Source organism: Nestor notabilis, unplaced genomic scaffold (assembly GCF_000696875.1).
Source record: "Nestor notabilis isolate BGI_N333 unplaced genomic scaffold, ASM69687v1 scaffold19938, whole genome shotgun sequence".
Taxonomy (NCBI): Eukaryota; Metazoa; Chordata; class Aves; order Psittaciformes; family Psittacidae; genus Nestor; species Nestor notabilis.
This window is the reverse complement of record NW_009939110.1, coordinates 537-12,490: the sequence shown is the minus strand read 5'-3', so window position 1 is coordinate 12,490 and position 11,954 is coordinate 537. Positions and strand designations below refer to the sequence as shown.

General features: G+C 41.8%; 1 protein-coding gene across 1 annotated transcript in view; it reads right to left on the bottom strand.

Moving 5' to 3' along the window:
- BRI3 (brain protein I3) overlaps positions 1 to 10,999 on the bottom strand; it is a gene marked incomplete at its 5' end in the record, with an annotated part of 11,554 nt that extends 555 nt beyond the window's left edge. Inside the window, one exon of the mRNA XM_010019694.1 lies at positions 10,885 to 10,999. Within this exon, the coding sequence (XP_010017996.1) occupies positions 10,885 to 10,999 (115 nt within the window). The remainder of the gene's footprint in view (positions 1 to 10,884) is intronic.
- Positions 11,000 to 11,954: the final 955 nt, after the last annotated feature.

Here is an 11,954-nt window from a genome sequence, read left to right as displayed (position 1 = left end):
TGCTGAACCAGCAGGAACAAGTCACATTCCCACCTCAGACAGCTTTAATAGGAAAGCTGTGCCTCTGCAGCCACCACTGCACCTTCAAGAGCCTGAAGGCAGAGGCTCTTCTGCAGCCATGCAGACTGGCACAGCAAACTGGGCCCAGTGACTACACAGGAATAAGAGATCACACACTTGGGAAAGCATCAAACTGTATTCCTTGCTCGCCCGTCCTGCAGTCCAGTCCTCATCCCCAAAATGAGGAGGCAGTCTTCCAGAACTAACCCTTAGTGTCACTGAAGTTTATTCTCAAACATGAGAAGCAGCCTGCTTTTAGAATCATGTACTGACTCTTCTGGAATGACACAGTGCTGAAGATCTAACTGTACCAGTGTCGTTGCACTGATTATTGCACACCAAAACAGCTTGGTTTCTCAGGTTTTTTAGCTATTTCCCCACAGGCAGCAGTCACGCTGGTGTCATATGCTTTGCCTGCCTAGTTTCCACAATTATCCTGGGCTGAACCCTCCCAGTTCACTTAACCTCGAGTCTCCCACAGTGTATGTGTGCTAGAGCTCCTTCAGAAAAAATTACCCTGTTTTCCGAATGCTTTGATCTGACAATTTGGTGCTTTTTCCTCAGCTTCTTCCCAAGAGAAAGGTTTGAATGGGCAGTGTTGTGTAACACTGGTGAAACACCCAGTTCATGCTTTCACTTAGCAAGTTAAAACCAATGCAGATAGCGAGATGCAGACAGGTTTGTTTCAGTCTGTTACTTCAAATTAATACCCAATCTGGCAGTGTCTGGTTCCTGCAGTTGCCAGCACATTCTCTCAGATGTGCTGGTGTATCTTCCTTCAGAGAGCACAAGTCACTGTAACTAACATGCCAAGGGCTAGGTGCACTGGGCATTTAGGGCTCTGACCAAGTTAGCAGGATAAGAATGACTTAAAATCTTAACTGTAAATCTACAGCAGAAGACTACTTCAAAATGTCAGCACTTTGTTGTGGAAGGTGCCAATTAAATAAGTGTGTAGAAGACTATGCTAACTACTCACATTCGGACTTCCTAAGTCACCACAACAGCTGAGAGCAGTGCTACTTTCATGAGCTGTTTAACAAGTTTATTTCTGGTAGCTAGGAAAGTCCAAAGGCCAAACACACATCACTATTAAAATAACCCTCAGTAGGTGTTCCCGATTTCTGCTTCCAAAACCTGATGTGCCTTTAGAACTGCAGAAAAACCTACTACTGATGTCAGCTGGCTCCAGCAGAGTCCTCACTGAGTGACCACCTCACAGAGAAATTCCTTTTCAGCACAGCTCTGTAACATCAGAAAATTATCCAAATTTCAGTCCCTGACTTCTTTCTGAACTGCTGTATCTAAACATCCCCCAGAACGAAGGCAGACAGTAAAGCCTCAGTATTCAGACCTCAGAAGTTTGAGCAGCTATACTACATAGTCAGAATTTGGAGTTCAGAGGAATACTTAAAAAAGACGCATCCCCTTATATTCCGTGGTACAGTGAAAGTTAACAGAAACAGAGCTGTGTGACCACACTACAAGCAAGGTGCCGAGGCCAATGAGGAGTTGTTTCCTACAAAGCAGTCACAAGCAACCTATTGTACACAAAAACAGAGTAAAGGAAGGGAGATGCAGACTCAGAGACCATTTCTTTACTGCAGTTGGCTAAAACATTACAACTTGATTGAACTTAAGAACCATTCCCCTTCCCCTCAACCAGAAGCCAGAGGCTTTTCAAAGTGTTCTCGATACTCTGCTGCTTATACTTCCATCACCAAATCACAAATCCAGATATCAACATTCGCCTAACATGAAACTTGAAAGTGTCCATAGTACTTCCCAAATTCATAAAACCACCCTTCTCTAGGATGGAATTGCCACATTCAGCACATGTTGTAAAAGACAATGCTTCTGGCCTGTCACCCACAGTTACTATTGTTAATACCAGAAGTACTAAAACCCCCTAACATTTACTGAGCACTTTGTACAATAGCTTTGGTATCCGTCTTACCAACTGAAACAAACAAAAGCAATGCTTAAGGAGTCAAGTGTAACAGTGGAAGTTTCTTGTTTATAAACAGATTTCTCTGTATCTCCAAAAGGCCATGAGAGTCCACCAATGAGAACTAAACAGACTGCCATACCAGGCAGCTACTCCAGCTTACCTGCTAGGGCTTTGTATTTGACTCACATGACTGATTCTTGCCACAACAAGTTGCTGACTTAGAGAATATATGGACTTAACACACAATCCTATCTTCATGTCTGGTATTTCTACTACAAGTCTCTCCTGTAGGTCTGACTGATACCACAAGAGTTTCTTTTGGGAACAATGAACTGTGTGCCATCAACTTGCCTTTACACTTCTGATGACAAGTATGTCCAGTGGGCTTGTAAGGGTCAGAGAGAAAGAAATCATGTACCCCCACCTAGCATGCAACACATTCCTACCTCTGCAACAAAAGTGCTGACAAATTACACTATATGCCAGCAGACAAAAAGGAGCCAGGCCACTTCTGCTGCAAAGCAGAAACTCACCCTTGTCTTGGCGCATTAGTCACTGACTCACACACTTGCCCTGCAAGCAGCACTGACATAAGCTACAGGCACAGGATTTGCTCAGCTTGGTTAATATTTCTTTTTTGTCTGTGTCTAGTGTTCTGCTACAAAGAACTTCAGCCCAGGACCCCCATCAGAGCAGTGCCTGCTTCCCTTCCCCTCCCACCACAGAGAATACCAATAGGGAGAACAGTCCAAGGGGATAGTGCTGCTCGGGAAAGAAAAATGGAAGGAGTTACTAAGAAACATGGAAGGAGTTACTGAAAAATTGTAAGTCTAACAGCAGTTACTGTCACTACTAGAAAAAAGGCAAATATACAGGGACATATCATGAAGTAAACTTTTTCTATATACTGTGGATTATTAATGCTTCATCCAGACCACTGTATACAGCTTTGGCCATCAAGAAGAGAAAAAGGTGTGATTAAAAGAGTCAAAAGGAAAGAAAAATAGTAAAGAAAATTAGTGCCCATTAACTTCCCCTCACTACCCAACTTTCAAGCCCAAATCATTTGTTACACCATTAGCCTGTGCCAGGAAACATCAAAATCTGCTTGCTAGATTGAGTTCAGAACACGCTAACCCAAGCAGAGATGCTTTTATTAGGCTGACTTTTAAAGAAGAATTGAAGACCCTCATACTAGCCCTTGCTTCTAGAGATTTCTAACTAGCTGTCCCACCTGAGCGTAATACTGTGTACAAGGAGGGGTTACGCAGTATTGCTTAAGGCTAACTAGAAAGCTTTAGCATCATTTCTTTGCAGCACAACCTCTTTGCCTAGCGCATATCTGGACACTAAAACTGCAAAATTACATTGTAAGTGACCCTCAAAATTAGACTGCAATTAAAGAATGGAGTCAGTAAACAAGGCTGTCATGCTGTCGACTCCATTCACCAGGGAAAAGGTGTGCTACTAGAAGTGCCATCTCCTGGGAAGAAGCTGCTAATAGGACTGAAATACAAAGTGATTTAATATAGGATAGCCAGACTGGTTACAGGTACAGTGACAGAAAGGACAGGAGCTTTCAACCAGAACTGGCAAGCCCAGCTGCAGAGGCTGAATATGGCAATTTGTACTTGTGGAAACAGTCGGAATACTGAACAACCTGGGACCAAATAAAGATCAGCAGAGGACCCTCAGGAAAGGAGGCCTCTCCTCTTCCCCACCTCTACAGGTTAACCCAGTAACACGTTCTATGTACCGAGAGGCTCAGACACAACCTAGATGTTTCCGAGTAATTAAAGACTTAGGCAGGTTTGAGTACTATAGATCCACCCAAGAAAGGAAAAGTCCCTTTTCCAGGCATTTCAGTGACACCAAAAATAACATTACTTGCTTTGTTAGTGTTTTTAAATCTTCTCCTTGTCTCTTAATAATTCCATATTCAGCTCCTGCCCTGAAGTCTACCTTTGTGAAAGTAAGCCAGTGTGTTTAGTTAAGCGTATAACCAGCCTAATTTTGATCTGTCTTTAAAGAATAAACACATTCATTAAACATTAGAGAGGGATAAATCATGGGACTTCTGGTCAGCCCCAAGTAGCTGCAAATCCAAGTGTACATGACTGCTGTCTAACCCATTACAATCAACCCTCTTAATCAGCTTGCAAGGCCCAAGTCTCAGCAGATGTCCCTGACACTTTAAATAGATTTAAACTCCCTTCCCCCTAAACAGGGTTATTCAGGAAGTTCTGTGGCAATGCAAAATGCCAATTAAAAAAAAGGAGGGGGGGGGAATAAATCATCATCCACATTGAACCCCAGACCCAGGGAAAAGGCGCCACGAGGGACAAAGCAGCCCCAGGAGCAGTGATGGAGGAAGACCAGTGGCAGTGTAGCCAAGCAGCAGACCAAGGGAGCTCCAAGTGGCACTCATTTGGAGAGCTCACCAGAACTGCAGCTGCATGACCTCCACGACACATACCTGTTATTTCAGAGCCAGTTCCTGTCATGTCTAGAGCAGGGGGATTACTACTACAGCATTAGCTACACAAATGCTTTTTGGCTTACGCTGATTTGTGTCACCACCTAATTTTAGACGAACACTTACCCAATCACTGCTTAGCCAGTTACTAAATTTAGAAGGAGAAAAGAGTATTTTTTGTAAGGGAGACCATGCTTATGTCAGTCAGTTTTCACTTGTGTATCTTACCTGAGCGGCAGAGTAATTAGAGGCTCCATATTCAAACCGTAGATTCACTAATGTAACCAAATAAATTTTGTTCTACAACATAAACCACATAAAAGCTGATTATAACTGCACCACTCCCAATCTAAAAATAAAATGGAAAGGGTTATTTATACTGCAAGCAGCATCTTGGATTTAAGCTGTAACTGCAGCTGCCAACGCCATAAAGTAAGGTCAATTATTCCCACTGACAAGCATTTAAAACCAAATTACTTTTCAGATGAACCCCTTAAAAACAAGTCTTAAAACATTAGTATCTTAAGTCAAACGCTCAGAATCAGAGGTCTGATAGCGAGACCTGTGAACACAGCATCAGCACAATTCAACATGTGCATTTTAGACTTAACACTCCATCGCAGTATTCAAATGGGTGCTTATCAGCATCTTTCTTTCCTTACAAGTAAAGTCAAAGGGTCATCCCAGGTAATTAGAGACAACCTGGTTGTACAAGATCTGCAAGGCCTGAAAAGAAACTGCACTAAAGGTGACTGCCGTCTCCTACATAGATACTCACTCACTGATCGAGCAAGAGGAAGTTTCTAATCAGTGTTTCATCTCTCCTGCCACTGAGATCAGCGAGTCTCTAACTTTAGATTTCAATGGAAACATCAGAGCAGTGACAAGCCTGGAGTTTGGAAGCTGCACACTTGATCTTTAATTTTGAACATGAAAAGATAGATAGCTTTTCTTTATGTCTGTCCTAGCTAATGCAACAACAGCAGCTAGCTTAAGCACGTTCACATTTCACCTGCAAGCAGCAGAAGAGAAAGAACTGACAATTATATATGCAACTACTGAGGAAGCATGGGCTGTTCAGAGTTTTAATCTCCACAAAGAGAGAGGTGCCAGCTCCTCTAGCCTTAGTTTGAAGACAATGGATGGTTGTTGATCCATATTCACAGAAAGGACACCAAATCTATACAAGCCACTGACCTGCTCTCCTCAACACAAGCTGTACATATATGTAAATGCAACTCTCCTTAAAAGACACCTTTAAGTAAGAGACAACACAGTATTTGCAGATTTATCTGAACTTCCTTACACTTCAGGCCCCATTTCCTATCCAGAGGGCAGGCTGCAGAGCCAGAGAAATTCTGGCAACAGGAACAGCTTGTATCTAGCTGTTGTCTTTCTGGAAATGCCTACAAATCACCAGCCTTCCACTGCTTTACTTCCAGTTCTGAGAACACGGTAATGAAGAGACAAGCTTCATGGCTTCACATCAGCAGCCTAGCCTCACAGCTGAGGTGAAGCCTGCCAGTTCAAATGCTCCGTGCATGCCATACATCTATCCATGAGGAACCAGACTGAGATCTGGTGTGGTTTTTTCTCACCCAGCTGCATATACAGCCAAATCAGCATCACCTCTGGCTACCAAAAACAAGGCCAGTTTCCTCCTCTCAGAACAATTCATTGCTGCATAGAAATTCCAATTATCAGAACAGACACCAAGACAAATGGTGACAGTAATAAACAGAAAATGCTACCAACACAGACCCAGTGACAGACTGTTCTCAGTTGAGACCTGTTACCAGGCTTACCACCTCCTCTCTTCTGAGCTTAGGTAACAGATTTCCTGCTAAGCAGCTGTGTGCCCCTGCTGGTAGGCAGGGAGGAAGAAAAAAGTTAGCTGTCCTAGTCAGTAATTCCAAATGGCAGACTCATGGCATCTGCTCATGTCTGCTGCATATCAAGGCTTTCTTCTTTGGGATCATGTGCACAAGTCACTGCTGAATTTCATGCCCTAACTGCTCCAGCCACCAGATTACAGCACAGCAGGATGAATGCCCCAGTCTGCCTGAGCAGCACATGCTCACAGAGAGCTGCACACTGTGGTGTTAGGGAGCTACAGAGCTACAGCATTCCCAACACAGGCTGGGCCTCTGTGTGACAAAAAACAGTGCCAGGAGCAGCTGCACTATTATACCTGTTCATCTTCGTATCACTACTGCAAAGCTGGCTCCATTCACAAGATTCAAAAGGATCTCTGGCACGTCAGCCTGCTGCCAGAAACTGAAAATCCATGGGTTTTCCTCAGAATATCACACAGAGATAGGTTTTGAATAGATATATCTGTACCTCTGAATAGGTAAGTTTTGTGTTTGTTTGGGTTTTGTTTGGGTTTAGTTGTTTTCTTTTTTTTAATTCTTTGCATATTTACCCAGTACATATTATGAAATTATATTAAAGAATATTTACATAAAGTTTAAATATAGTTGTTGTGAGTAACTATAGAAAACCTATATCCTGAGCAGCCTTCTCTCAAACAACATAGAGGTTTTGTGATTGAAATAACTGAAGTAAAACCAGAAGACTGAAATTCTGAAGGACTTGGTCACCTAAGTGCAATTTTCCCAGTGTCTCTTTGGTCAGGAGACAGGCACTTAATCGGAGAAAATTTCAACCAAAACCTGAGAACTTGCTACTTTGTCAAGTAAAAAAAAAACCAAACCAACCAAAACCACATAAAAATAATCACCACCAAAAGAACAACTTCTGGCAGGAAGAAGGCAGTAATAGATACGTGAATAAATGCAGTTTTAATCAAACTTGCTCATCTTCCAGTCCTAAAAGCAGCATCAATGTTGTTCTAATTTGGGGCCCACAACAATACTTCTGAAGCAGCTGTTTTGAAATTGTCAGAAGAGAAAGCACCACAATGCGGCAGCGTTGTGTCCTTTCCCTCACCCTTTCTTCCAAGCAATTAAATACTTGTTAAACAGGAAAACAAAAACCTAACAGGGCCCATCACAGGCTCCATCCCAGATTTTGAAAACAAGAGCTTTTGCAAACACCAGATCAAGAGAATGTTTTCACAATTTTTAAAGGGAGCTTTCTTCTGTTAAGCAATAGGAAAACAAACATTCTTTTGCAGTTTGTTCTACCAAACAACCCAAGATGGAGAAACAGAAAATGAAAGTGACCACAAGAAAAGCAGCCAGGCTGCACTCTCCCAGCTAAAAAGGTAATTACACAGCTAGATTGCTAAAGTTAGTGGCTGTAATGACTCAATCTGTACTTGGGAACATAGAACAGTTCAAAACCAGGACTGGGCCGATCCTTAGATGTCAACTACAAGCAATAAAGCTGACAAGATTCTACAACACAGTTTAATTCTCTGTACATCAGGGCTGGGAGAACAACCCACAGCAGGACAACAGCACTACAACCACCCAAGACATTTTAATAATGCAAGGAAGGATGAAACATACATTAATACTGAAGTCTGTAATTAGAAAGCAACACTAACCAATGATGAATGAGGATGAGCTGACTAATGAATAATCCTGAGCAAGAGGTACAGCTTGCAAGATAGGAGAGTCATCCCTCAGATGCAGCAATGCTTCAGAGATAGAAGGAAATAAAATGCAATTACATAGTGACCATGAGCATTCCACCTACTGAGAAGAGGCCACTTCTGCAGATACTTTACACTTTTTATACCTCATACCATAAAACAAGCCTAAAGATGAACTCTAGCTATCTTATTAATCCCAAGATCATTCACGACTCCAATAAAATAGACTCCTACCCAAGTAACAGACCAATACTGCACATTTCTCCTCAACACCACATATTTTAAATCGGAAATGGCTTTGATTTCTATTAGCAACATTCATACATGCCAGAGTGCAAAAGACTGGTTTGTGTTTCTGATGGTAGAAATCCTTGTGATAGGCTTTAGCCTACTCTATCAGTTGCATTATTCCACAGCCACAAAGCTTTTTCCTCATGATCTAAACCAGATGGACTTCTCTAACAACTATGCACAGCATCAAATCAGAAGAGTAACATGATGACTGACTTGGCAGTTTAATAACAAAGTTTTTATGTACCATTAATAGCTTTTTATCAATGCCCTTTCAACAATTTTTCTGTTCAGTGTTGTATTCAGAGTGTAACTGCACATTGCATTCTTTATAAAATAGGTTTCCAGGCCAAGGAAGTAAACCAGAACTATGTTTAAGGTCTTGAGAAGTCAAAGAGGATTATGAACTCTTTCTTTAAAAGAAGCAGCCAGTGAAACCTTCCAAAACATGAACCCTGACCCTTCAGGTTCCCATGAGTATTTCTAGTATCATGCTTCCCACACAGCATGCCTGTCACTTCTCTGGAAGTAGCAGACTACCCATGCTTGTCAGAAGACAAGCAAGCTGAGATTTTTCCCTCCTACCTTGACACTTGACTCTTCCTCTTAAGACAATTAAGAAAAAACAGTGATACTGCAAGACTGACTCACCATTACTAGGTAGTTACTCACCCTTGGTGTTCCCTACCAAGAGTATTTCAGAAGTGCTGAGAAGAGTCCTAATGCCTCACAGTAATCAACATGTCATAGTTCTCCTCACAACTTTTTTTTTTTTCCCCAGCCTCAAATAAAACCTGAGGATCCAAGAGTAAACAAAGTTTCTGTAGAGAGTATTTTGCTTTCAGAAAGAGTCCACGATTAATACCTCCAACAGAGCAAGCTGATGATCTTAAGAAAACTGTTCAAGTGAGGCCTCTTAGAAACACCTTACGAAAGATTGCTCATTTTCCCAAATTTGGCTCATGGATTCTTGCAAATGATTGTTTCAAAGGCATCTCCTAGAGCATCCGAGGATAATTTCCAGGAGAAAAATAAATCCCAAGAATAGCAGCAAGAGTCTACCAAACCTTCAGTTACTGCACAGACCACTTCCGCAGCAAAATGTTTTCACATTCATTGAGTTTGGGGACAGAAGTATAAATACACTGCCTGCCTTTTACCAAGCAACGCATACAATTTTTTCTGTTTTCTGGTTCAGCTAAAGCATAAGCATTTTAATGCCACTCACGTGGCAGGATCTACCACATCCTCTGAACAGCTCAGTAGTTACTTTGCCTCTCTGTTTAAAACACACATCTTCTAGACCAATAGTGCTAACTGGTACAGGTTTTTCAGCCTTAACTAGTGGTGTTTCAGCAGGCACCTGTTTTTACACAGCTCCACAAGATACTTCTTATCTGAATCCACCTTTCAAGGCAGGTAGTGACTCTCAAATACCACTTCTAACAAAACCAAAAGGCACCTGAGGGACAGCCTCTGCCACTACAAGAAGCTCTATCACATTCACCATTTCAGCTATTCTAGCAAGTCTGTTTCCTACACAGTTTGAAACGGGTAAGGGCTCAGACCTGCAGCATATGAAGTGCCTCCTGGCAAGATGCCGCAAGGGTAACTCCCATACATTCTTACAGAAGGGGAATGATTCTGCACTTGCGCCAGAGCTGGCCAAGCACACTAGTGTCTGAAATGCAGCAGCAGCAGCAGCAGCAATCTGGCTGCCCTCAGCCATTAGTTAATATCCTGGGATGAGCAGAACGGGGAAGTGAAAGGGACTACAGCTGACTTACAGCACTCATGTGGAAACAGAATGCCTCCTTCCCGTTTTTTATAGCTGTTGATATCTGAGGGGTAAATTGTTCTTTTGTTGCAAGTCGCACTAATAGCTGACCACTTTTTCTGGTTTTCACCACTTCATCAGATTAACACTTTGAATCAAATCCAGTAATCTTCCTGTTCTCCTGCAGTAAAAGGACTTTTAAAGCAAGAGATCTTTTAAAGCCTTAAGATACTGACGTTTTCAACCACAACTGACCATCACCCTGCCTGCTTTTGCAGTCTGGATGTTGGGACTGGGGACACACACCACAGCAGCAGCAGCCCTTCCACAGACCACCAGAAGTGACTACGGTCAACAATTACAACAAGTTTCACAATAAAGTCTTGCTACCCACTATCACCAGGCATAAACACATCAGAAGGGACTTCCTGTAATCCTCTCCCCCAAGAATTGACCCTTTACATCTGTTACTGAAGTGCTTTTTCACTAAAAATACCACTTACAGATCTTCCTCCATCATAAAGAACAGATTCATACATAAAGTCTGTTGTACCAATTACAGTGGTTGTCACGAGCTCATTAGGACAAGCTCATGCTACAGAAATCAAAGCACTCCATTGCTAAATCTCAGTGCTTCTTCAATCAATTAAATTCTGACACACACACCCAAAGAGAAACTACTGAAAAGCAAAGAACTGCATGGATACCTGTATCTGAAAAAGAAAACCCAAGACTGAGCTGATTTCCCAACTAGAGAGCTGTTTTACCTGCAGGCTGGACAGCCACCAACTACTACTACAGAAGTGGTGGCAACAGGCTGCTGAATAATGGTGTACGTGCTCGAATAGTTTGGCTGTGATGTCGGTGGAGGAACAGCATACCCTAAAATAAGGAAAAAAACTCAATCACCACATGTAAGGCACAAAGAACAATGATAATGATTAAAAAGGATGGAAATAGAACATGGAAAAATAAAGAGAAATGTAGTCTCGACTGAGGACTTGAAGAAGCTCTATCAAAATCAGAGTTGGAACACAATACTCAGCACATCGAATAGCAAAGCCACTTCATAAACCCAAGTATCTAGCACAATTTAACCACTGAAAAAGGACTCTGAGGTAATAATTAACTTTGTGAATTTGTTTCAACACTGTGTGAGCACCAGGGAAAAACAGATTAAACAAAGAATGACCACAGCTTTCATTTCTGGATGTTACGTATCGGGTATGTCCCATTCCAGAGGGCAAACTAGTTGAAACGGGGTAAATCTTCTTCTGGTTTCCAGCTTAACTTCAATGTATTAAGTTTATAACTGGACAGAAAGATAGGAGTGATAGGATTCAAGTGGAAAGGAAGCAAGTTGCATACCATAGGGGAGAAAAAAAAAAAAACAACCAACTTTCCGAAACCCCATGTTGTTATCCCATGAATATGTCATTTTAACAGCTGTAGTTAGAAGACACAAGCCTTTAACCACTGCACTGACATTAAAATTTAAAAGGAGGAGGGAAAAAAAGCTTTTTAAAGGGACAGTTGTGTGCAGTGTAATCCTACAGTCGTGGTACACTTTGACCAGGTATGAGCCGTTTTGAGGTTCTCTCCCAGGGTACAGTTCTCAGATTTTCTTGAGGCAACTTATGCATCTGTAAAGTCTAGCAACCTCACTACTTAAAATTAACCTGAAAATAATCAGTAATATTTGTATTGCAGGAAATTCCAAGTTATTAGTTGGAAGTCAACCTATGCCGTCAAGATTCAAGACAATGCTTGCTAACTGCAAGATCTGTGTCTGCTGTGTATTTTTTGTAACTTCTGAAGCATTCCCTTAACTGTACAG